The 27,042-nt window shown below is 44.2% G+C and overlaps 1 protein-coding gene across 1 annotated transcript in view; it reads left to right on the top strand.

Annotated features, from left to right (window-relative positions):
* Positions 1-2,690: 2,690 nt before the first annotated feature.
* LOC121143148 (vomeronasal type-2 receptor 1) overlaps positions 2,691-27,042 on the top strand; it is a 33,910-nt gene continuing 9,558 nt past the window's right edge. Inside the window, exons 1-4 of the mRNA XM_040754346.1 lie at positions 2,691-3,010; positions 7,673-7,964; positions 10,176-11,048; positions 23,108-23,338. Coding sequence (XP_040610280.1) covers positions 2,772-3,010; positions 7,673-7,964; positions 10,176-11,048; positions 23,108-23,338 — 1,635 coding nt within the window. The 5' untranslated portion in view covers positions 2,691-2,771. The remainder of the gene's footprint in view (positions 3,011-7,672; positions 7,965-10,175; positions 11,049-23,107; positions 23,339-27,042) is intronic.

Here is a 27,042-nt window from a genome sequence, read left to right as displayed (position 1 = left end):
GATGACGGTGCACAGGTCAGGAGTCTCCTCAGCCTGAATGTAATTCCCGACCTAGAGGAAGACTAAGGAACGAGGAGACCATTTGAAAGTATGAAGCACTCATACAGCATCCGGAAAGCTGGCTCAGTGGTTAACAGCGCTCGCTGCACGTCAGAAGACCTGAGTTTGGTTCCCAGAACCTACATCAGGCTACTCTCTGTAACTTCAGCTCTGGCAGAACCAATGCCTTTGTCTTCTGAGGACATGCGCACTCATGTGCACGCACCTACCCACAACTGAAAGTAAATCTTTGAAAAATACTAAGATAACAAAATATGTCAACGATTTTTATCACTTCCAGTATAGCATTTCCTCAGAGAATTAGGACCAGAATTCCTGGGTGATAAACATAACTTTTCCAAGTAGGCTTGGCAACAACCAAAGGGTAATTCTCAGATATAGCGGCTGAGGTAAGAAAGGGAGGCCAGTGGTAACTCCTGGGCGCATCCCCAAAGGGCACTCCGCCATACCATAAGGATACTTGCGCAACTATGTTCATAGCAGCTTTAGTCGTAATAGTCCCAAACCGGAAACAACCTAGATGCTCCTCAACTGAAGAATGGACGAAGAAAATGTGGTACATTTACACGATGGAGTACTACTCAGCTGTTAAAAAAAAACCGCTGGGAAATTCGCTGATAAATGGATGGAACTAGGAAAGATAACCGGGAATGAGGTAAATAAGACCCAGAAAGACAAACATGATTGGCGCCTAGTCCAGCTGTCAGCAGAGAGGCTTCATCCAGCAACCGAGGGAAACACATGCAGAGGCCCACAGCAAAAGGCAAGGTAGATCTTGGGGAGCCCTTCGGAAGAGGGGGAGGAAGGATCGTAGGACCCAGTGGTGTCAAACTAAACTGGGCTCACGGGAGCTCACAGAGACACCCGAACCCACAGCTGGGGAGCCCGCACTGGACTGACCTAGGCGCTCCGAGCGCGTATATGTTACAGTTGGGTAACCTGGTCTTCTTGTGGGACTTCTAACAGTGAGAACGGGGGGGGCTGTCTCTGACTCTGTTGCCTGCTTTTGAGGCCCTTTCCTCCTGCCAGAATGTCTCATCCAGCCTTAATAGGAGAGGGGGTGCCCAGTCTCACTGCAACTTGACACATCACGCCTGGCTGATATCCACGGGATACCTGCTCTTTTCTAAGAGAAACAGAGGAGAAGGCGCGGGTGGGTAGGGAGGGGATGCGGGAGGGGAGGGGGAAGCTTTGGTTGGGATGTGAAAACAAGAAAACCAGCAAGTAAGTAAATAAAAAGAAAGGGAGGGCCAGGGCATGAGTGATGAATCATTCCAAGACATTCTGAGAAAGTCCAGAACTAAGCCTTTATTAAGAGCTCAGGGGGGATTCTCGCGTTGGTAGCAGCGAGGAGCGGCCATTCACCTAGTCTCTCATCAAGCGTTCTGTTTGGATGCAGCCCAACTTTGAAGCCATCCCGGGAAACTCGCCCAAGACTCCTGCGTATCCACTAAATCTTGTCACCAACACGTGGAAGCATGACGGGAGATTATGTGGACCACCCACACTTCAGGAAAAGAGGACTAGTAAGACACGTGACCACCTAGGGACAAACTTGATCAGGGTCAGGAAGTCACCTTCCGGGTCCCTTGTGAAGGCTGAGCCAGCCGTAGCAAAATTAGCATGGCCCCATGGTTCACCAGCGAAGTAGGAATGGGAGGCTCTCTGGGGTTCCCCCCCAACCCCCAACGTCAGTGGGAGACAACAGAGAAATCCTACAGTAGGGATGAAGTGTGGCCCAGGTGACTGGGGATAATGGTACCATATGCGAAATGTGTGTTGAGGCACATAATCAGAAAAATAAAAGCTTTCCAATAGTACAGTTTTGTTCATTAAATACATGCAAGACACCGTGTTATGTAGGGTGCACGTGTGGGGGTGTGTCTGTAGGCATGTGTGTGGGCAGGTACGTGTTCACACGTGTGCCTATGGTATGAAGGGCAGGGGTTGACCTGGGCTGTCTTCCCTGGCCATGCCCCGCTTTATAAATGAGGGCAGCCTTGCAGTTGAACTAAGAGCTGATTCGTCTAGGGTGGCTTCCTGCTTTGCCTTTGGGGGTACGGCTTCTGCCAACAGGCTGTCTGCCACGCATGCTCATCCCGCATTTGTAAGAGTGCTGGGATCCAAACTCTGGTCCTTGTACTTGCGCAGCGATAACTTTTTACCACGGAACTGTCTCCTTAGTCCCACGCTGGAGAGTTCGTATAGGAAAATATAGAGAAGTGTAAAGGACACACACACACACACACAAAAAAAACAAACCACATAACCCAACAGGACTGCATGAGTACTTACTGGGTATAAGAGACGAATGTGGAATCGTGAAAATGATTGATCTGTTAAAGCAGTGTGGCAAAGGGGGTTCTCCCTTCACTCTGACTTCTATCTGGCAGTGGTTTCTTCTAAGCTTTTAGATGGAAATGTACAGGTGGAAGAGTTACAATCTACTGAATTCTGTCACTTATTTATCACAAAGCATAAGGGGATTTTCAGAAGTTTCTTCTCCAAGCCTTGCTCAGCTTCCAGTCCAGATCCACAAATTGCGAGTGATTGCAAGGCCTGTGATTGAGACATGAGAATTATGTAGCAAGTAGGGGCAAGCCTAGTCCACCGGGACACGCACACTCTCACGCTCAATCAAGACGCTTCACTGAAAAAAAAAAAAGCGTGCGATTTCCACCCTAGTCAGTTTCTCCGGACACTGAACTAAGATGGCCAGCCGAATGACATGCTTGGCTCTAGGATTTCTTGCGTTTTTATGGGCTGAATTGGGAGCTCAAGACAAAACAACGGAGGAGCCCCAGTGCAGGTTGATGGCCAAGTTTAATTTGTCTGGATATGTAGACGCCAAAAACCACTCACTTGTTATTGCAGGACTGTTTCCTATTCACTCCAGGATCATCCCCCTAGATGAATCTATTTTGGAACCAGTGTCACCCATGTGTGAAGGGTAAGCCTTTCTTTAGTCTTTTTTTTTTTTTTTTTTGTCAATTCAGATGGTGGGGAGGAGTGGGGCGATCATGGGGCTTGGGTCTCCAGCTGGAGTCTTGACGCTGTGCAGAGTGGTTGCTTCTCACAGGGTGCTCTGTGGTTCAGCAGCAGCGGTGCGTAAGCGCTTGTCAGAGGCTTGTTAGAGTTAGGGGCCTGCATTCCGGACTTGCAGAACGAGAACCTATGTTTTGAGAAGACTCCTGCTAATCCACGTGCGCACCGAGGTTTGGGAAGCACGGATGCAGAGTTATGCAGGACTGCAGCTTTACTGTTAATTGGCAAAGATAAACCTCTCTCCAGGAGAAGCACACTGCAGGGAAGACTGATGTATCTGAGCACCACCTACCCTGCTGGAAGGCATTTGCCCTTAGTGTTTGCACCTCCAAGTTGCCTCCTCAGAAAACAGGATCCGTGTCTGATAGTAGAATGTGCCGGTAATCAGCTGTGAGAGACACAAAGCATGGATAGGACAACTGTCTGTACATCACACACACACACACACACACACACCCCACAATCACTTCAGTATGAAAAGAATGCCACAAATTGTAGAAAGCAAAGCAAATTACCAACAACTTATTGTTATCAGAAAGCAACTTTCCATTTTTTTCTGTGTCATTTCTTGGCCCCCTTTCTCTCTCTCTCTCTCTCTCTCTCTTTCTCTCTGTCTCACACACACACACACACACACACACACACATGCTTTAAATAGTTGTAACTGTAACACAAGCACTGTTTTAGCTGGGCCTTTTACCTAACACCCTAGGCATTCCCATGAAGCCTCGTGGCCGTTAGAGTTGTTAGTGCACACTGTAAACATTTAGCAGTCTCTGACAGCTTCGCGTCTTCACTGACCACGGCTTCTTTCCTTTGAAATGCTTCAAGCTCCGTGTTTGAGGTGTCATAATCATCTCTCAGAAAATACGAAGCTGCACAGTGAGCCCCTTCCTCAAGCCGGTGACGGTTTCCCACTCGTACAGTGACTCGAAAGGGAACGGAGGGAGAAGACATGGGGTTTTACTCACAAATAGATTATTGTAGAGTCAAGTTTTATTCATAACAGGAGTTTTCACTTCTTTAATCCCCAGTAACCTGAAATGAAAACTTAGAGCCCACCACAATTAACACATTGACATTTTATAAGTGGAATTACTTAATTTGCTCTCCACCCTTCGCTGGAACTTCTGAAGCTCTCTCTCCCAGCAGTGTTAGACGGTAAAGACAATACACAAATTTTAAAATAAGAATTTTCCTCCCTTAAAATAAGGTTATTATGCCGGGCGCTGGTGACGCACGCCTTTAATCCCAGCACTTGGGAGGCAGAGGCAGGCGGATCTCTGTGAGTTCGAGACCAGCCTGGACTACCAAGCGAGTTCCAGGACAGCCTCCAAAGCCACAGAGAAACCCTGTCTTGAAAAACCAAAAAAAAAAAAAAAAAAAAAAAAAAAAGGTTATCACACCATAGTTGAGATATGTCTTATTTAAAATAATGATGTGTGTGTTATTTAAAAATAATTTCCCAATTAGGGTTATTTTGGGATTTATGTAATCATTGAATTAGAAATTGAGTGACTACATCTTGGTCTTATGTTAAAAAATTGAGTTTCTTTAAAAATTGATCTTTATGATTATTTTCCACCATTATCTGTCAGAAGTTCCTTCGGCCTATCCATCCCCAGTGTTCTCCAAGCCTCTTACTAGTCTTCCATAGGATCCGACTTTTCCTTCCAATGGTCTATGTAGTGTTCAAAATCCAGTGTCAGACTAAGCAATGCCAGTTTTATTTTTTGAATCACAAACTTTAACTAACTGATCCAGAACTCCAATGTGGGCTTTGGAGACATTTTGTTCTGAAATAAACAACTTTAGCACAATAGCAATTTCAGTAGCCTACTGTCAAGTGTTCGTAAAACAGGAAGAGTGTGTTTTGAAAACGTTGCCCAGAATAGAGAAAAATAATGAAATGGAGAAAAGAAAGGGGGTATTTAAGTTTTGTTTGGTAGTCAGGAAATACGTCATGAAGTATTGTGAGCCTCATAGTGAAAAATTAATGAATGAAGGAAACTTTATCGCAGATCCCATCTTTTTTAGTAATTATCCTGTGATGGCTTAAAATGGTTTCCCTGCTTATCCTTAAAATGCCTCATGCATGGCTTTAATTACAGGAAGGGTTCATATTGCCTGCTTCACTAATAATTGTGTTCTCACTACTGTATCTTTCTCGGATAGTTGTTTTGTAATGGTGGAAAGCATTCTCATACAGTTGAGGTTCTGTCAGTGGACATACAAGCTCGTTCTGTCCTGCTTGTATGCTACATCCATTTCAAAAGTTTGATGAGGTCACGGTTGTTAATCTGGAAACCGCAGCCTGGGCTGGGGGCGCAGGCTCTCTGAGGTCCTCTTCTCCCCTTCACCGAGCCCCCCTCCTCCAGCCACATCCCTCTTTCCATTCCTTGAGCTAATGTGTTCCCTTGCTGTGGAGCCTCGACACACGTGGCGGCCCCCTTCTGTTTCCCGTGGTCACCTTTTAACCTTCAGCATGCCTGTAAGTTCCTGCAGGCCTGGGCGCCCCTCTGGTCCTCAGCGACTCAGATGGCTGCCTTTTGTGCTGAACCCTTTGGCTATTTTTTTTTTCCTGTTTCATAACCAGAGTGTGCAGTGTTTACCGTTTTACTGTTGTGCTACATTGTCTTGGGAAACAAAAGAGTTGCCTCCTACGTGAAAATTCAGTCGAAGTGATACTGGGAAGGGAAAAATCCCAGTGTTCCAAAAGGGTTATTTGTCGTTGAATATGTTTTTAATTGTTAGAATTATTTATTTATTTTTCCAATGTTTGAATGTTTTGCCTGCGTCCATCTACGTGCACCGTGTACGTGTTTGGAGCCTGCGGGGGCCAGAGTTGGATATCAGATCCTCTAGGACTGGAGTTGTGGATGGTTGTGAACCTCCATGTGGGTGCTGGGAATCAGAGCTGGATGTTCTATAAAAGCAACAGTGCTCTTAAATGCCGAGCCATCTCTCCAGCTTCCTGTTGTTGGGTATTTAATAAAACGATTACTGAAATCACAAAGTTAAATACCTGCGGAAGACGTCGAGGCATAAAGCAATGTTGGAGAACTTGCCTTTAGTACGTTAAAATGCGCTTTAACGCTGAGGAGAGAAAGAAGGAAATGGAAAAGTTACTTGTTATGTAGTGGAGGAATTGGAAAAAAATGTGATACTGAACTGCAACACCTATTTTAACGGGTAGAGAGTTAAAAGAATGCTGTAACACGATAAATATCCTTTAGTATTAAATATTAAATCTCAGAAGAAGGATTATGCAATTGGAGTTGTATTATACACAAGTTTTGTAATGCTTTTTTTTTGTACTCCTGCTTTAAGTGTCTTAACGTGTTTTTAGTGGTTTTTTAATTGTATAAGAATAATTTCATTTATTATTTATTTTTGTTTATTTTTATATGCTGACCACAGTTTCCCCTCCCTCCTTTCCTTCCAGCCCCCCCCCCCATTCTCCTTCACTCCTCCTCCTGTTTCTCTTCAGAAAAGGGCAGGTTTCCCCTGGGTCTCAGGCAGCCTCGACATACCAAGTTGCAGTGAGACCGGGCACCCCCTCTCCTATTAAGGCTGGATGAGGCAGTCTGGCAGGAGGAAAGGGCCCCAAAGGCAGGCAACAGAGTGGGAGACAGCCCCCCCCCCCCGTTATCACTGCTAGAAGTCCCACAAGAAGACCAGGTTACCCAGCTGTAACATATACATACACGGAGCGCCTAGGTCAGTCTAGTGCGGGCTCCCCCGGCTGTGGGTTCGGTTGTCTCTGTGAGCTCCCGTGAGCCCAGTTTAGTTGGCTCTATGGGTCCTCCTCGTGTTGTCCTTGACGCCACTGGGCCCTACAATCCTTATTATCCCTCATTCCTGGAGGTCCACCTAAATGTTTGTCTGCGGGTCTCTTGCCTCTGTTTGCATCCGCGGTTGGGCTAAGCCTCTCTCCTGACAGCTGCATTAGGCACCATCCTGTTCTTCTGACCGCTCTTAATGTATTCTAGTCATTTAAAAAAAATAATCACTGCTAGTGTCCAGAAGAGCACAGGTCAACGTAAGGAAGGAGAAGAATCATATGGGTTAGGGGCTTCCCATGAGAGGGGAAGACCAGGGGCTGCTGCTGAAAAGAATTCTAGCTAGAAGTATATCTTTGTGACCGAGAGATAACTGGCCATTTGAGGGAAATCACAGCATGTAAAAGATTATATATATATATATAATATATGCATTTTATATTATTTTATATATATGGCAAAAAATGCACAAAGTTAGATTCCCATGACTGCTAATCAATAGTGAATGTGATTCCCTTGCACATTCCAAGCGTGTAATGCCACAAGAGCAGAGGACTGAGGAACCAGCGGCTGCTTCAGCAGAAAGCTGTAATCGCTTTGTAGATGAAGCTCCTTCCTGGGAAAGCCCCGCCCCCCATTCTCACAACCCAGTGCCCACCCCACCCCCACTGGCCCTCCCACCCCCACTGGCCCTCCCGTCCCCACCCACATCCCCAGCACCCCCCTCGCCCCACCCCACCCCCTCCCAGTGACACAGTCCCCCACTAAAGCTTTTTCCTTTCCAGGTTTAACTTCCGGGGATTCCGCTGGATGAAAACCATGATCCACACCATCAAGGAGATTAACGAGAGGAAGGACATCTTGCCCAACCACACTCTGGGCTATCAGATCTTCGATTCCTGCTACACCATCACCAAAGCAATGGAGTCAGCTTTAGTGTTTCTCACCGGTCAGGAAGAATTCCAGCCCAACTTTAGAAACAGCACTGGGTCAATTCTGGCAGGAATGGTCGGAGCAGGGGGATCGTCCCTGTCAGTCGCAGCTTCAAGAATCCTGGGGTTGTATTACATGCCGCAGGTATCTCTCGAAATGTTGTGCTGGGTGCTTGCTTGTAAAGGAACGGAAACGGGGACTGGAGAGATGGCTAAGGGGTCAGGAGCGCTTGCTGTCCTTGCAGAGGACTTAGATTCAGTCCCCAAGACTCACAAGGTGGCTCTCAAACTTCCGAAACTCCTGCTTTAGGGGAGCTGAAGTCCTCTTGTGGTCTTCACCGGCTGCTGCATGCCCGCGGTGCACAGAAGCTCGTGCAAGCACGCTCGTACACTTAAAAAAAAAAAAACAAACCCGTGGAGCTCACTGACTCTTTAAGCCCAGCACTCGGGGAGGTTGGGGAGGGGGCGGGCAGAGGCAGGCAGGTCTCTTGTGTTGGAGGCCAGTCTGGTTTACAGAGCAAGTTCCCAGACAACCAGGGTTGTACACAGAAACCCTGTTTTGAAAGACAAGCAAAAGTGTTCAAAGAAATACAGTATGTGGAGACTGTCAAAAAAAAAAAAAAAAAAAAAAAAAAAAGGAGTGCAGGAGAGGCTGAGATGAATTGCAAAGATCCCCCTAGGATGGGTGTGACGATGTTCTGAGTGACTCTTCAGTCGTGAGAAACTGAGGCTCACTGAGGGGGTGGTTTACTCTGCCCAGAACATCCTGCTTCCACCGATGGCGTCCACCAAACTCCAAGTGGATAAACACTTGGCGGTTGGTCCGTAGCTGGAATAAAGCTGGGGGGGGATTATGGTTTCTGCTGATGCTTGTGAATCATGACCTACGTCCTCATACTCACAATCTAAAATGGGTCTGGGAATAAAAAAAAAAAACAACCATGGATATCCTTTTGGGATGCTACCAATTCTTTTGAGACAACTTTTACCAATAGCTGAGACAACTTTACAGGCATTGCCCACGTGCAAGCGTATCCGTACACTTGCCATGGCACAAGCATGGAGTTCAGAGGGCGACTTTAAGCGTGTCCTTTCTTGCCTTCCACTTAGGTTGAGGCAGGGTTTCTCTCGTTACTGATTCTGTCTGGTAAACTCGAAGCTAGGTGTCCTGAGAGCTCCTGGCCAATTCTCCTTTCCCCTGCCTCCCATCTTGCTACTGAAGTGCTGAGGTGACAGATATAGGTACGCCCCTGGGATTTTGGGAACTGAACTCAGGTCATCAGGCTTGCAGGGTGAACGCTTTCCCCCCTCGGGGCCCATCTCCCCAGTCCTGTCTTTGCTTCTTAAAAAAAAAAATGCTCTTTCCCGTAGATATAGCGTCTATGATGCTGCTGCCCATGGGACTCTAAAGACGGACCGTAAAAGTTTGTTAGCCAGAGGATTAAGGATGAGACACGGAAGGACAAGACATGGGAACACAGAGTGCGTTGGCTTCCGTGAAGGAACTGGCAGTTGTGAGGCTGTGGGGTTGTAGTCTAGGAGGCCCCGCTGGGAGTGATGCATCAGTTAACCTGATAAGGCGAGTGAGCGATATGGAGAGTTAAGCCACAGAAAATACACAAAAAAAAACGGCCACCAACACATGGCGACCTGAGTTCCATTGCCAAGACCTAAAAAGATGGGAAATGCATGCAAGGATTACTGAACAAAAACGACAAAAAAAAAGGGGGGGACTTCTTCGTGCGCATAGCTACACACTTACAAGATGAGAGCATCGTAGGAAATGCTTTCTTACACCTGAGGCTTTTACTACCTCTGTCTGTCTAAGTTTTAGCGTCTACTTGTGCTGAAGCCCTGGCAGAACGGGGTAGTAAAGAGAAAGACGGAAAGGAAAGAGGAGAGCGAAACTAATCGGGGGTGGCAGAGGAGACACTGTAATCTAGAGAAACTGGTGGGGGGGGCGGGGGCTGATCCCATCGTCTTTGTGCATGAGACGCTGAAGCTGCTGAGCAGTCTGGATGCCGTGACTCAGGGGAGTGACCATATATCTCCAGGGAGGACAAAGGAAAGGGCTAATGACCTGTCTGCCAGGGCTGCTCATGAAAAAACACCGCATTGAATGCTATCAACGGTAGGGCTGCCCTAATCCCCTTGGGGTTGACAACACAGACCACACTCCCAACAGCAGGGCCCCACTCATTGAGTAGAAGTATGGAGTCATTCCCCCCCCACCCTGTGGAAAAAAATGTGAGGAAGAAGAGAGATGTTCTGAGATTTCCCTCTCAGAGTATTCTGAAGCTGTCGTTTTAAGAATTGGCTCTGGTTTCCTAATAACTATAAATGTTTCCGATTGTAGGTGGGCTATACCTCCTCCTGCTCAATTCTTAGTGACAAATTCCAGTTTCCATCTTATCTTCGTGTAGTGCCCAGTGATAAGGTCCAGTCCAAGGCCATGGTGACTCTCATCAAACACTTTGGTTGGGTCTGGGTAGGCGCTATTGCAGCTGATGATGACTATGGGAAATATGGAGTAAAAACATTTAAGGAAAACATGGAGACTGCCAACCTCTGCGTTGCTTTCTCTGAAACCATTCCCAAAATCTACTCCAACGAGAAAATGCAGAAGGCTGTGACTGCCGTGAAGACATCTACTGCCAGAGTCGTCGTGCTTTTCACCTCTGACATTGACCTCAGCCCCTTTGTGCTGGAAATGGTTCACCATAACATAACTGACAGGACCTGGATAGCCAGCGAAGCCTGGATTACCTCAGCCCTCATTGCAAAGCCCGAGTACTTTCCATATTTTGGTGGAACGATTGGATTTGCAATACCAAGAGCCGTTATACCGGGACTGAAAGAATTTCTTTACGATGTGCACCCTAGCAAGGATCCAGATGATGTCTTGACCATTGAATTCTGGCAAACCGCCTTTAACTGTACCTGGCCCAATAGCAGTGTGCCTTATAATGTGGACCACAGAGTGAATATGACTGGCAAAGAAGACAGATTGTATGACATGTCTGACCAGCTCTGCACTGGAGAGGAGAAGCTGGAAGACCTGAAAAATACCTACCTGGATACATCTCAGCTCAGGACCACTAACAATGTCAAACAAGCCGTGTATGCAATCGCTTATGCCCTGGATAACCTCAGTAGATGTCAAGAGGGACGTGGGCCATATACTCCAAATAAAACTTGTGCATATATACCTACCTTTCATTTCTGGCAGGTGAGTTGTTTTACTTCATGATATAGCATGCCATTCATAAATATTCACAACCTTAAAACTATTTACCTTTGTATTGGATAGTCACATTTCCTTGCATGGCCACTTAAAGAAACGGTTTACCTGTTTGACTTGGATATGTTTCTTGTTTCTTCTTTCCAGAGACAAGGTTTTATGTAACAGCCCTGGCTGTCCTGGAACTCACTTTGTAGACCAGGCTGGTCTTGAACTCACAGAGATCCACATGCCTCTGCCTCCCGAGTGCTGCAATTTAAGGTGTGCACCACTACAGCCTGGTTGGAGGTGTATTTTAAGTCCCCATTTATTAACAGAGGGGAATCCATGTCCCTGACAAAAATAATTCTAGATAAGATGATTTTTAAAATTTTTTTGTCCATTTTTTATTTTATTTAAATTAGAAACAAGCTTGCTTTACATGTCAATCCCAGTTCCCTGTCCGTCCCCTCCTCCCCTGGCCCCCTATCCCATCCCGATTTTGCTCCCCAGGGAGGGTGAGGTCTTCCATGGGGGATCTTCAAAGTCTGTCAAATCATTTGGAGCAGGGCCTAGACCTTCCCCTGTGTGTCTAGGCTGAGAAAGTATCCCTCAGACAAGCTATTTCTAATGAGGAGGGGAATGAAGCAATTGCTTCAGACCAGAAAAGAAAGATTTGCATATTTTGCAGGTAAACTCACTGGTTAGAGTTTGCCATCACTATCAGTAAGAGGAATTGGAAACTGGAGTGGTTGAGCCAGAGAAGGTGGTAAGGGCTGACAAAATGATGGCAATATCTAAAATGAAAGTAATTCCCCCCCCCTTGCCATATCTAGAGTCGCCCTAGTCTCATCTCTAGAGATGCAGAACATAGGAGCTTTTAGAGTTCCTGAAATCTGTTAGTCCTCAAAGGGAGAAGATCCCCTCCATGTCCCCCCATGCCTCATAGAGTACCTTACAGTCCAGGAAAAGAATCGGAAATATTTGTCCTTTCACAGATGAATACTGGCCTCCCTTCTTGAAGGCCAATTATTAGTAGAATTATTAGAACATTTTGTGTCTAATACACTTTGCAGATTGTACATGATGATGGTGGTCATTTCTGATTCCATGACCTTGGGTGTTGCTGGCTTGAATTGTTCCAGCTAGTCTCATACTGAACTGGTGGCTACTAGACAGAAGCTCAAGTATTTCCCGAGCTGGGTAGGGAGGCCTATTGCCATCGCCATTAAATATATCTGCCTCTTGTCCCTTTCTTCCTCCAGTTTGACCCTCCTGGTCCTCGAAGTCTCTATTTTGTAATTAAAGACTTTTGAGGCTAGGCTTAATAAGGCAGACAAAGTAGTCTGGGGTTTTTGGCATAGTTTTTGGAGCTTTTGTCTCATATCTAGAGAGGCTTAGCTTGTAAAATGTATAGTCAAGATGTCTTGGTCTCTGGACTCCCAAGGTCTAGATCAGTTTACTTGCATATTGTTTCAGCTAGCCTACAGTCAAAACGGGCATGAAGGTTCTTGGAAGACCCGTAGTTTACTCCCTGTGGCTTATTGTAATTAATATATTTGATATTAGTTTTTTAAGTAATCACCTAACATCAGTAAACCCTTCCTCTTTATTTCCTAGATTGGTGGCCTAATATGGCCAACAGGGTTCTGTGTGTGTCACAGTAAGGGAGCATGACCAGGCTGTATTTGGGGTTATGTGTGTGTGAACCTCACCTGCCCAGGCATGAAACATCAGATGCAGGCCTTTTAACCACGCATGCGTGGCGCGATCAGCATGACGTGGATTATCCCATCAAGTCAGCTCAAAAGCCACAGGAGCCTTTGGAATTCACTAATGAAGGTGGCGGCATCCTGGATAAATGGCTCTAGCCTGGAGTGCATTTAGTATAGGCCAGACACAGGGAAAGGAGCACTTGGAGGGTATCAAGGTCCTTGCTAGCCACCTTGCAAAGAGGAAGCCCGTTTTTCCTAGAGGATGGGGTTGCTTTTCTTTTTCCTCTGAGTTCCGGGTGGGAAGTTCCCAGGTGGGGGTATGTCTGTCTGAGCGGGGGGTTGTAAGAGAAGGGGGAATGGGAGAGAACTCATGGAGTTGGGAGGAAGAAGAAGGAGAAACACGATGAGGAGGGGCTGAGGCGCAGACAGCAGGGTCACAGTGTTGTTAAGCAGAGATGGGACGGAGGCCTGACGGGCAGCTGCGGAGAAGCCAGTTGAGCGGGCACTTGTGTGTGCACAAAGGGTGGGTCCATCAGCCTTGCTGTGAGCCTTGCTGATCTCTGGGGAGTTGGCGACTGCACTAGGAGCTTTGGCTGGAAAATTCAAGAACAGCATGGGATGCTAAGGGAAGCCAAGGACACGTCCCAGTGTGATGGGTTACGTTTCCACAAAAGGGAGCATGCTATTGCCTCGGTAAGATTGGTGGGGCGTGGCGAGAGATAGAGAAAGGGTATTTCCTCAGAGAATTCCCGTTGCTGTGGTCCATTATCCTGGAAGTGGAACATCACTCCCACATACTCTTGGGGCCCTGACTTTTGCACACCCTTTTCCCTGAAACACTATGGAACTGAAGGATGTGGAGTATTTCCTTGTCAGCGCTTGTGGGGGGGAAGGGGGAGGGACGATAATTTTTTTCTTTTAGTTTTTCCCAGAGAGGGCTTTTCTGTATAGCCCTGGCTGTGCTGCAACTCACTCTTTTGACCAGGCTATCCTCTAACTTAGAGATCTGCCTGCCTCTGCCTTTCTCTCTCTCTCTCTCTCTCTCTCTCTCTCTCTCTCTCTCTCTCTCTCTCTCTCTCTCTCTTTCTTTTTAAACTTAGAAACAATTATTTTACAAATCAATCCCCCCTGTTGTTCCCTCTCCCTCCCAGCCCCCCATGCTCCTCAGTGATCCCCATCCCCCACTCTCTCCCTAAGGATAGCGAGGCCTTCCATGGGGGGTCATCAAAGTCTGTCACATCATTTGGGGAAGGGCGTAGGCCCTCCTCTGTGTATCTGGGCTGGCTGCAGTAGTATCCCTCCATAGAGAATGGGCTCCCAAAGTCCATTTGTGCACTAGGGATAAATACTGGTTCCACTGTTAGAGGTCCCATAGATTGCACAGGCCTCCTAACTGGCACCCACATTCAGAGGGCTCGGTTCTGTCCAACACTGGTTCCCCAGCTTTACAACTAGGGTCCGTGTGCTCTCACTAGGTCAGGTCAGCTGCTTCTGCAGGTTTCTCCAGCACAGTCTTGACTGCTTTGCTCATGCCTCCTCCCTCTCTACAACTGGATTCCAGGAGTATGGCTCAGTACTTAACTGTGGGTGTCTGCTTCTGCTTCCATCAGCTACTGGATGAAGGCTCTAGGATGGCAATTAAGGTAGTCATCAATCTCGTTATAGGGAAAGGGCGTCAAAGGCGGCCTCTCCATTACTGCCTAGATTCTTAGTTGGGGTCATCACTGTGGATCTCTGAACATTTGCCCAGTGCCAGATTTCTCTTGAAATCTATGCTGGCTCCCTCTATTAAGGTATCTCTTTTCTTGCTGTCCTCTATTCCTCCCCTGTCTCAGTCTTCCTGATCCCTCATGTTCTCCTCCCCCTGCCTTTTCTCCCCTCCTCTTTCTCCTACCTCCCTCCCTCTCCCCCAATGCTCCCAATTTGTTCAGGAGATCTTGTCCCTTTTCCCTTCTTTGGGGGGGCCATGTACTTCTCTCTTAGGATCCTCCTTGTTTTCTTTTTTTATTTTTTGGTTTTATGAGACAGGGTTTCTCTGTATTGTTTTGGAGGCTGTTGGTCCAGCCCAGCCTCGAACTCACAGAGATCCGCCTTCCTCTGCTTCCCGAGTGCTGGGATTAAAGGCGTGCACCACCATCGCCCGGCCCTCCTCCTTGTTTTCTAGCTTCTCTGGTGGTGTGGATTGTAGGCTATGTCAAATATCCATGTATGAGCGAGTACACACCATGCTTGTCTTTCTGTGACTGGATTTCCTCACCCAGGATGGTTTCTTCCAGTTCCACCCATTTGCCTGAGAATTTCAAGATTTCATCGTTTTTTTTTTCTCTGAGTAGTACTCCATTGTGCAGATGTACCATATTTTCTGTGTCCATTCTTCGGTTGAGGGGCATCTAGGTTGCTTCCAGGTTCTGGCTATTACAAACAACGCTGCTATGAACATAGTTGAACATATGTCCTTGTTGTATGGATGCACATCCTTTGGGTATATGCCTAAGAGTGGAATTACTAAATCTTGAGGCAGATTGATTCCCATTTTCCTAAGAAACCGCTGATTTCCAAAGTGGTCGCAGAAGTTTGCACTCCCACCAGCAGTGGAGGAGTGTTCCCCTTTCTCCACATCCTCTCCAGTGTAAACTGTCATTGGTGTTTTTGATTTTAGCTATTCTGACAGGTGCAAGATGGTATCTCAGAGTTGTTTTCATTTGCATTTTTTTCTGATGGCTAAGGATGTTGAGCACTTTTTTAAAAAGTGTCTTTTAACCATTTTAGATTCCTCTATTGAGAATTCTCTATTTAGTTCTGTACCCTACTTTTTAATAGGATTGTTTGGTGCTTTGGAGACTTGCGTCTTGAATTCTTTGTGTATTTTGAAAATCAGCCGTCTGTCAGATGTGAGGTTGGTGAATATCTTATCCCATTCTGTGGGCTGTCGTTTTGTCTTGTCTGTGTCCTTTGCCTTACAGAAGCTTCCTTACAGAAGCTTCTCAGTTTCAGGAGGTCCCATTTATTAATTGTCGATCTCAGTGTCTGTGCTACTAGTGTTATGTTCAGGAAGCAGTCTCCTGTACCAATTCTCTTCTAAGAGGTTCAGTGTGGATGGGTTTATGTTGAGGTCTTTGATCCCTTTGGACTTAAGTTTTTTGCATGGTGACAGACATGGATTTATCTGCAATCTTCTACATGCCAGCATCTAGTTAGGCCAGCACCACTTATTGAATATGCTTTATCTTTTCCATTGTTTAATTTTGGCATCTTTGTCAAAAATCAGGTGTTTGTAGGTTGTGGTTTAATATCAGGGTCTTCAGTTCGATTCCCTTGGTCTACCTTTCTATGTTTGTGCCAAGCTGTTATCAGGACTATAGCTCTATAGTAGAGCTTGAAGTCAGGGATAGTGAAGCCTCTGGAAGTTCCTTTGTTATACAGGGTTGTTTTGGATATCCTGAGTTTTTTTGTTTTTCCATATTAAGTTGAGTATTCTTGGAAGAATTGTTCTGGGATTTTGATGGGGATTGTATTGAATCTGTAGATTGCTTTTGGTAAGATTGCCATTTTTGCTATGTTGAGCCTGCCTATAAGAGCATGGGAGAGCTTTCCATTTTCTGGTATCTTCCTTAAGGACTTAAAGTTCTTGTTATACAGGTATTTCCCTTGTTTGATTAGTGTTAACCCAAGATATTTTATGTTTTTTGTGGCTATTGTAAAGGGTGATGTTTCTCTGATTCCTTTATCATCTCTATATAGTAGGGCTACTGATTCTTTTTGAGTTAATCTTGTATCCTGCCACTTTGCTGAAGGTGTTTATCAGCTGTAAGAGCTCCCTGGTAGAGTTTTTCAGGTCATTTATGTAAGCTTATCATATCACCTGCATATGGTGAAAGTTTGACTTCTTCCTGTCCAATTTGTATCCCCTTGATCTCCTTTTGTTGTCTTATTGCTCTAGTTAGAACTTCCAGCACAATGTTGAAGAGATAAGGAGAGCCTGGACAGCCTTGTCTTCTTCCTGATTTTAGTGGAATCGCATTGAGTTTCTCTTCATTTAGTTTGATGTTAGCTGGTGGTTTGCTGTATATTGCTTTTATTATGTTTAGGTATGTTCCTGCTATCCCTGATCTCTCCAAGACCTTTATCGTGGGGTGTTGGGTTTTGTCAAAGGTTTTTCAGCATCTAGTGAGATGATCATGTGGGTTTTGTTTTGCAGTTTGTTTATATGGTGGATTACATTGATGGATTTTTATCTATTGAACCATTCCTGCATTCCTGGATGAAGCTTACTTGATCATGGTGGATTATTTTTCTGATGTGTTCTTGGATTCAATTTACTAGTATTTTATTGAGTATTTTTGCATCAATGCTCATGAGGGAGATTTGTCCGTAGTTCTCTTTCTTAGTTTTGTCTTTATGTGGCTTGGGTACCAACGTAATTGCATCCTTGTAAAAAGAGTTTGGCAATGATCCTTCTGCTTCTATTTTGTGGAATACTTTAAAGAGTACTGGTATTAGCTCTTCTTTGAATTTCTGGTAGAATTCTGCACTGAAACTTTCTGGCCCTGGTCTTTTTTTTGGTTGGGAGACTTTTGATGACTGCTTCTATTTCATTAGTGGTTATAGGTCTATTTAAATGGCTTGTCTGTTCTTAATTTAATTTTGGTAAGTGATATCTATCCAGAAAATTGTGCATTTACTTTAAATTTTTGAGTTTTTTGAAGTACAGGTTTTCAAAGTATAACCTGATGTTTCTCTGAATTTCCTCAGTGTCGATTGTTATGTTCTCCTTTTCATTTCTGATTTTGTTAATTTACATGCTCTCTCTCTGCCTTTTGGTTAGTTTGGATAAAGGTTTGTCTATTTTGCTAATTTTCTCAAAGAACCAACTCTTTTTTTTCATTGATTCTTTGTATTGTTTACGTTGTTTCTACTTTATTGATTTCAGGCCTCAGTTGATTATTTTCTGGTGTCTCCTCCTCCGGGGTAAGTTTGCTTCTTTTTGTTCTAGAACTTTCAGTTGTGCTGTTGATTTTCTAGTGTGACTGTTCTCCAGTTTCTTCATGTGGGCACCTAGTGCTATGAACTTTCCTCTTAGCACTGCTGTCAAAGTGTCCCATCAGTTTGGGTATGTTGTGTCTTCATTCTCATTGAAGTCTTGGAAATCTTTATTTTCCTTTTTTATTTCTTCCTTGACTTAGGAATGGTACAATTGAGCATTGTTTGATTTCCATGAGTTTGTAGGGTTTCTGCATTTCGTGTTGTCGTTGTTGAATTCTAACTTTAAAGCATGGTGGTCTGATAGGATACAGGGTGTTATTGCAATTTTTTTGTATCTGTTGAAGTTTGCTATATTGTCGAGTATGTGGTCGATTTTAGAGAAGGTTCCATGTGGTGCTGAGAAGAAGGTATATTCTTTTGTGGTTGGATGGAATGTTCTATAGATGTCTGTTAAGCCCAGTTGGGTCATAACTTCTGTTAGTTCCTTTGTTTTTTTGTTAATTTTCTGTCTGGTGGTCCTGTCTAGTGGTGAGAGTGGTGTGCTGAAGTCTCCCACTATAAGTGTGTGGGGTTTAATGTGTGATTTGAGCTTTAGTAATGTTTCTTTCATAAATGTGGATGACTTTGTATTTGGGGCATAAATATTTAGAATTGAGATTTCATCTTGATGGACTTTTCCTGTACTGAATATGAAATGACCTTTTTTCATCTCTTTTGATTGATTTTACTTTTAAAGTCTAACTTGTTAGACATTGGATTGCTACACCAGCTTGTTTCTTGAGTCCATTTGATTGGAAAATCTTTTCCCAACCCTTACATCTGAGATAAGGTCTGTCAATAAAGGTGAGGTGTGTTTCTTGTATGCAGCAGAAGGATGGATTCTATCTTCGTATCCATTCTGTTAGCATGCGTCTTTTATAGGTGAGTTAAAACCATTAATATTGAGGGTATTAATCACCATTATTGTTGATTCTTGTTTGTTTTAGATTTGTTTTTGGTGGTGGTATTGTGTATGAAGTTTTCCCTTTTTCCTGACTTTTAGTAAAGTGGGATTATCTATTGCCTATGTTTTTGTGAGTGTAGTTAATCTCCTTGAGTTGGAGTTTTCCTTCCAGTACTTTCTGTAGGGCTGGATTTGTCGATATTTATCATGTAAATCTCGTTTTGTCATGAAATATCTTGTTTTCTCCGTCTATAATGATTGAAAGCTTTGCTGGGTATAGTAGTCTGGGTTGGCATTCATGGTCCCTTAGCATTTGTAATGCATCTATCCAGGACCTTCTGGCTTTCAGAGTTTCCTTTGAGAAGTCAGGTGTGATTCTGATAGGTCTGCCTTTATATGTTACTTGGCCCGTTTCCTTTGCAGCTCTTAATATTTTTTCTTTATTCTGTAATTTTGTTGTTTTATTATGTGGCAAGGGGATTTTGTGGCCCACTCTATTTGGTGTTCTGTAAGCTTCTTGTACTTTCATAGGCATGTCTTTCTTTAGTTTGGAAAGTTTTCTTCTATGATTTTGTCAAATATGTTTTCTGTACCCTTGAGCTGTATTTCTTTGCCTTCTTCTGTACCTATTATTTTTAGGTTTGGTCTTTTCACGGTGTCCCATATTTCCTATATATTTTGTGTTAGGGATTTGTTGGGCTTAAGGTTTTCTTTGGTCGATGACTCTATTTCCTCCATGGAGTCTTCAACACCTGAGGTTCTCTCTTGTATTCTATTGGTGATACTTACATCTGTAGTTCCTGATCATTTAACCAACTTTTCTATTTCCAGCATTCCCTCATTCTATGTTTTCTTTATTGTTTCTATTTCAGCTTTCAACCTTTGTACTTTTTGAATTGTTTCCTTCACTTTGTTTTTTTTTTGTTGTGTTTCCTCACTTTCTTTAAGAGATTTGCTTATTTCTTTAAGAGATTTGCTTATTTCATGGTTAGTCTTTTCTTCCACTTCCTGCATTTTTTGTTTGCTTTTTCCCCCTCCATTTAATAGAATTTCTCATTTCCTCTTTGAGAGTATCATCTTCATAAAGTTGTTTTTAAGGTCCCTCTCTTCTGCTTTCACATGCTAGGATTAAAGGGGTGGGCCACCACTGCCCAGAAAATTTCTTTTTTCCTCTTAGTTCAAGTTGCTGTATGATTTCCATTTTATTTCATTTAAATGGAATAAAATAGATCTAGTTACTGTTACGTTAATTACATGTTTCATTTTGATATTTTTATACATGTACGATCATATTCACCAGATCATCTTCTCTTGTCCCTCTTCTACTTTGATGTATTCTTTGTGTGTGTGTGTGTGTGTGTGTGTGTGTGATCCAATGAGTTTCACTAGGGATCTTGGTAGGACAGTTAAAAGAGTTTGTTCACAGAAGCTTTTACCCTTGCCAGTGACTGGACTACTGAAGAATAAATAAACCTCTTTCTCCCTAGCAATCATCAACTGTCTATACATCCCTAGGAAGGGTTGGGAAAGCATGAGCCCCTTTCTCTTCTATGATAGGGGTTGGTCCAGTTTTGTGCAGATCTTGTTCAGGTAATAGTAGCCGCTGGTAGTTTAAGAGTGCCATTTCAAGCAAGGAAGTCAGCATTCTTTACCACATCCCATGAACCCCTCTCCAAGGTCTTTGTAAGGGCACAGACTAAAATACACGGGACTAGGTTAAATATAGGTTAAATTTATTCAGAGAGAAGTCACTTACATAAGAAATGGATGACCCACAAGTTCTAGCCCTGAGGATCCACACTCAGCTGCTCTCCATGACCAAACCAGAACCACGAGAGAGCGAGCCTGTCTGGGACCCCAGACCAAATCCCACACCTCATGTACGCACCTGTGATGATGCCCACACCTCATGTACATGACCACACCCGTCTGGCGAGGCTGGTTAGATCTCTCCCTACAGGTCTTGCATTTCTGTGTTGTGGTTTGAATGTCTCTTCTGACTTGATTTCAGAATCTTTTCCTTGACCGGGCTACTGACGAAAGTTTCAATCCTCAGTACCACTCAGCGAGGAGAATTCAGACTGTTGTAACAGCAATACAGTAAACCCATTAAAGCTATACAAATGTGCGTGGCATCAATTGCAGCCTGGAGATCCACCATCATTGACCATAGATTAAAAATGGAAAAAGCTACTGAGGAATGTGCTAGTAGCTGAAAGTAAATATTTAGGGCAGGCATAGAAACTGTAAATGGATGAGATACAGGAAGTAGTCAGAGAGAGTGAAGAAACAGAGGAGAAATAAGTTATGTGGAAGAAAAAAAAGCAAGGGTTACAGATATCTATCTATCTATATATATATATATATATATATATATATATAGAGAGAGAGAGAGAGAGAGAGAGGGAAGAGAAACAAGGAAGAGGCTTGAAAAAAAAAGAAATGCAAAAAGAAAATAACAACAAAACCCAATAACGAAAAACTTCAAAAACAACAGCAAACAAATGTAAGAATGGGCATTAAAATGATAAAATAAGAGTATTTAAAAACAGTAAGTTAAAGTGAAAATATTAAATGTAGGAAATATTAGGTGTGGGAAAAATCAGAAACAAAGATTAAAAGCCGGCAACCCGCCAACCAACCAAGCGAAAAACAAGTGCAAATACGCAAAAAGGCACCAGTGAAAAGGCTAAAACAACAGCAGAAACAATCCCAATAAGGGAAAAGGTTTTGTAGGCAAATTTAATTACATTACTAAGGGGAATAACAACCAGAAACACAAAAATTTAAATAACACAATAAAGTACCAAAAGTGATGAAAGTATAGTAAATAGGAAAAAAAATTCAAGAGAGAGAATGGGCAGAGGAAAGAGAGAGGGGAAAAAGAGTGGAGAGGGAGGGAGGAAGGGAGAGAGGGAGAGAGAGAGGGAAAGAGAGAGAGAGAGAGACAGACAGACAGAGACAGACAGACAGAGACAGAGAGAGTATAGGACAAACGTGACACTTGAATTTGTGGGCTTTCCCTTTCCTGTGGTGATGCTGTTGCGATTAGTAGTGGGCAAGCGTCTTATACCCGTCAGAGCTGTCTAACACTCCTAACACTCCTTTGCTTACAGGTGCCTCTGCTGCTTATACTTATTTGCATCCCGTGGGCTGGGATGCTCTGTGGCCCCTCCCCTGCCCTTGGGAGAGACTTCCTGGATTATGTTCTCTAGGGTGGCTTAGGCTTACACTAGGGTGTGTCCGATGTGCCTAGCGAGTGTGGGAAGCAACCGCAGTACCGAGGTTGATACAGGTTAAGGATCCGCGTCCACATGTTCAAGAAATCCTGAATCGCCCCCCCTGGAAGGATGCAGCTGTGGGTATCATACGTACCCCTGGAACTTCAGTCCTGCAGCCGAAGAGAACAAACAGTTTTTGGCTCCAGAGTTTGATATACCGCGCCCTGATATACACCCCCCCCCCCAGACCTCAGCCTGAGTGCTATCAAACTCCAGGGTCAGTCTCAGCTAGTAAAATCTGCTCTTGTTAACCCAGGCTGGGGCTATACCTCCCCATGTATTTCCTAACCACTGCTGGGCCTCCTGCTATGTATTCTTGCCTGTATCAGCTACCCTGTCCTATGCAACAACTGACACTCAGGAGCTGTGACAGGCCAAGTCGAGGCTCCCCAATCTTATTCTCCCAGGGTTGTTCCATTTGAGCAACAGGGACCCTCTGGACGGCGGCACCCTCAGGCGCTGGTCTCTGAGCCACCTGGTGTGGCAAATGGGCTTTTTTCCTCCGCCGTTAACCAGTCTGCTGGAGGAATGAAGGGACAGCCTGGTCCTAAGGGGAGGGGCTGCATGGCTCTCGGTTTCCCCTTGGAAGTAGTTTCCTCCCTCCATGGTGGAAGCTGGGTTTGCCTTACTGTGTTTTTTTTCCCTCCCATGTGTGGCTCATCTCTTTTCTTTGCACATTTCATGTATTCTTTCATTTCCTCTCTGGGTTTCGAAGGCCTTCTTTCTTTTTGTTTTTGGTCCGGAGCCCAACCCCTTCCTCCACTCCCCCAGCCTTATTCTGGCTTTCGATAGTTTACAGTCCACCATGCCAGCTTACAAGCAGCAGCGTCCAGAGTGCCATCTTACCAGAAAACTCTTAGTGAGGTCTTTGTAACCTGCCGTGCATTTACGTTTGGAGCACGTTTCCATGCGGCCAAGCCGCGCTTCAGGATTGATTGCATGTGTGGCTATTGGTTGTCGTGGTAGATTAAAAAATGGAGGTGCCCAGAGGAAGCAGTACAATTTCACGAATTAGATAAGAATTTGAAATGATTTTCTTTATGAAATACCTTCTAGGCAACTGAACTTTTATAAATTGTTTCCCTACCTTGTTTTTTTTTCTCCTCCTCCTCCTCCTCCTCTTCCTCCTCCCATGTTGCTTTCCAGCTGATGTACTATATGAAGGGAATTAAATTTAAAACACATGATGGAAAGTGGCTAGTTCTGGATGACAATGGAGATGTACTACACGGACACTATGATATCCTGAACTGGCAATTAGACAACAATGGAGACGTTTCCTTTGCGACAGTTGGGAAATTCAACTTCAGAGATGCTATGTTTGAGCTTGTTATTCCAAGGAATTCTACAATATTTTGGAACACTGAGACATCAAAGGTTAGTAGAACTGATACGGTATTTCACTTGACTCTATGTTACTTTCAAGGATACCAATGAAGTGTAAAATACTCTAGTTGCAAATCAGTTTTCCTCGAATACAACACATTTAAAAACACATGAAAATTCGTATTTTTTTAAAGCTTTGGAACATTTTCGTAGATTTTGGTATTAAGTGTTCGTTTTTTCAGTACATTATCTTTTCAAGCACTCTGACCATGGTTATTTTGACCACTTTTGTGTTTTATACAGTCGTGAGGGATGTGCACACATGCATGTGATACACATGTGTGTCTGTTATTGTATGTGTACAAGCGTGTGGGGAACAGAGGCCAATGTTGGGGGTCTTCCTCATTCACTTTTCATGTTAAGTTTTTTTGTGTGTGTTTTGAGACAGGATCTCTCACTGAACTTGGGGCTCACCTACCTAACTAGGCTGGCTGGCCTGGTGAGCACTAGTGATTTGCCTGGCTCTCTCATCAGTTCCGGGGTTACAATGCACTCTACTATGCCATCTTTTATTTCTGCGTTTGGGGTCTGAACTCAGGCCCTCGTGTTCAACGAGCGTGTCACCAAAGCCAATGGCCCTAAGCCTCCTCTGTGTTTGCTTTCACCCAATCCACCCTCTCAGGGTCTCTCCCCTGTCTCATTTCTGTCCTGTGCTCTTCTGCCTTTGCTCAGTAGATCTTACTAAATTTCCATCGAAAGGCATTCTTTACCTCTTTGCCACTCCTGTCTTAAACCCAGAAATGTCTTTTTTTGTTGTTTCCTTTTCAAGTAAAGTCAACCCTTTTTATTTCTTTGGGTTTCTGCATCTACTGGAGGAAAAAAAAGGTACATTTCTGTTTTAAAGTTGAATCTATTTTTTTTAAAGGACTCATAAACACCCAAAAGCTCCGCATGTTTATGGGCTGCTCCGCAACGTTTCCATGCACAGTACATGATGTTTAGGTTAGACGTCTCTGTCTTCTCCAATGTTTGCCGTTCCCTTATGACGACAGTGCTTAAAGCCCTCGCTTTTAGAAACATACAGCACAGCTAGAGTCACCGATTGCGCGCCGGAGCTTCTTGCTTTTATCTAATTGGGACTCTGTCCAGCCCCTCTCGATCCCGCCCTTTCCCAGTTTAGGCTTTCCAGCCGCTGATAATCACGATCTTGACCTCTAGCGAGATCAACATTTTAGATTCTATACATGCATGAGGATCAGAGAGTACTTACTGATAGGTTCTGAATCCCGGGATTATTGGAAGTCCACCAATACTGCAGGTGCAGTAAGTCAATCAAACCGAATTATTAAACTCAGGTTTAATGAACAGGGCAATGCAACTCCCGGGTGACTCTAAGGAGGGCAGAAGAGGAATCACGTGGCAAATACGGCTACCAGGTCTTAAGGAGCCTATAGTCGTGGTGGTCTTGAGCAGCCTCCAGGGAAGGAGCTGATGCTTGGAGGGCTTTCTGAGGGGAGGAGTTGCTGCGTGGTGGGTTTTTGAGGGGGTGGGGTTTGGAATGGGAGGAGTGAGACGCACTTCTCCAGAAGTTCTCCCCTATTTCCTTACTACCGCTATTCCCTTCCAACTTTATGCACCATTTTTTTATATAAGTCCACCAAGTTCACTTAGTGATGACTACCCGTGTATGAATTAAGAGCCTTCTACTAGATCACGGCAGCCTCTCAGGGGCAGCATCCCCGAAGAAAACTGGCTCTCTTTTCCCCAGAAGCCATCAGTTAACCTATAGCTTCTCAGCTATGGGTGGGACTTCATGAGCCCCTCCCAATTCGTGTTGGGATTTTAGCTGGCTTGGTCTTGCGCGAGTCTTTGGCTGGCGTGGCCATCTACTGCCTCTAGCTCTTACGGTAAGGGGGAAGGGTGTGATAGAGATGTCCTATTTAGGACTGAGCACTCCATAGTCTCTTATTCTCTGGACCTTGATCGATTCTTCATCTCCGATATGCTCCATCGACTGCAAAAAGAAGCCCTCTAATCAGGGCTGAGTAAAACAGCAACAATTGAGTCTACAAGATTCAGGGGGATCATTTAATACTATGTTTATTTAGCAGAATAAATAGTAAAAAGTTCTCTCCCAGGTCCAGTCACTGGTTCTAGGCCCAGTTAACCATGACAGGCATGAGTTTTTTGTCTTATGGAGTTTTAGGTGGTTGCTTGCTCCCATAGCATTCACGCTACCTTTCCAGTTGTGACATATCCCTTAATTTTGACATCTGCAATTCAAGATTGTAACATGATTTCTTTCCCGCCAGCTGCCTGGGTCTCGCCGCTGTCTCTGCCCCCAAATAACACAAGAGACACTATATTAATTATGAAGCTGTTGGCCGTTTGCTACAGTTTCTTAATTGCTGGCTCTGACTTAATTACTAACCCATAATTACTAATATATATTTTTATAAGGACTTATCTTACCGAGAATGCCAGACTTGCACCCTCTCCACCTGGGATCACATGGTGACTCCCTACCCTTGACTACATTTCCCAGAATCCTCCTTGACTCCTAGTCCCACCTATCTTGCTTCCCTATTGGCCAACAGTGCTTTATTTATCGACCAGTAGGACAACATATACACAGAAGGACTTCCCCCATCACAAGATAATTTTGCACATCTCTGAGGAATTTTTTTTGGGTGGAGAATATTTAATTGTATTTTAAGTACTGTATAATGGTAGTATTCTTCTCTGTATTGGTGAGGGTGGTGTGTTTATTTTGTGAATAGAATTTTAATCTGGAATGTTTTTCATTTTTTTGTTTTCTTTTAATAGGACACTTTTAGAGAAGCACAATTCTATTTTTGGTCACTTTTATGGGTGAAGATAGAGGGTTTTGGGTCACTTCCAATGTCTCTATTTCAGGGCACTCTCTTTAAGTATACTTTAGTTGATGAAAAGACTTTTATTTTGCAGGGGGGGAGGGGATCGAGGCAGGGTTTCTCTGTGGCTTTGGAGGCTGTCCTGGAACTCGCTCTGTAGACCAGATTGGCCTTGAACTCAAATAGATCCACCTGCCTCTGCCTTCCTAGTGCTGGGATTAAAGGAGTGTGCCACCACCACCCGGTTGAAAGGACTTTTTAAATGAAAGGAAACCCTTCCGTTTTTATTGACTTTGTAGCCCGTCCAGTTTCTGTTGGATTTTTAGTTCACCTTGTTTCTATTTTTTTAATTAACATTAATTTTTTCCTTCTTTTTTGTTTTTGTTTTTTTTCCTTCTTGATGTACTTTCTAGTCCCTTTTCTGTACTTCCAGATGCTGTCATACTGAGTCGTGCCCTGCAAGCCAACACATTGCTTTTTCCTAGGAATAGCTTGCCGGGCTATCTGGAAACCGTAGGTTCTCTGCTCCCTTTCATCATCTGTATAGCTCGTTTTAGAATCAAGTTATTTTCTGCACATCCAGGCTTGAAGACAGAATGTCAGAGGTGTCTCTCTAGGAATCTGGCAATGATTATTTCTCTGCTTAGAGGTACTTAGAAGTTTCTGACATCCTCAGGCTCTTTGTGATGTAGTCATGGCTATGTAGGAGTTTCTCAGATCATGTGGTTTTGCAGAGGATGTGTGGGAAAGCCTGAGAACAATTGTTATCAGCGCCTGGTGGCCACTACGGGCCTCTCTCCCAACAATAGTTCTTCAAGGCTTCCTTCTGGTTTATTCCTAGCGACAATGACAGGGGATTTGGAGGTTCGTAAGTTCAGACAT

Source organism: Mesocricetus auratus, unplaced genomic scaffold (assembly GCF_017639785.1).
Source record: "Mesocricetus auratus isolate SY011 unplaced genomic scaffold, BCM_Maur_2.0 Super-Scaffold_100011, whole genome shotgun sequence".
Taxonomy (NCBI): Eukaryota; Metazoa; Chordata; class Mammalia; order Rodentia; family Cricetidae; genus Mesocricetus; species Mesocricetus auratus.
Note: the sequence above shows the minus strand (reverse complement) of the source record. Positions and strands in the feature narration are given on the sequence as shown.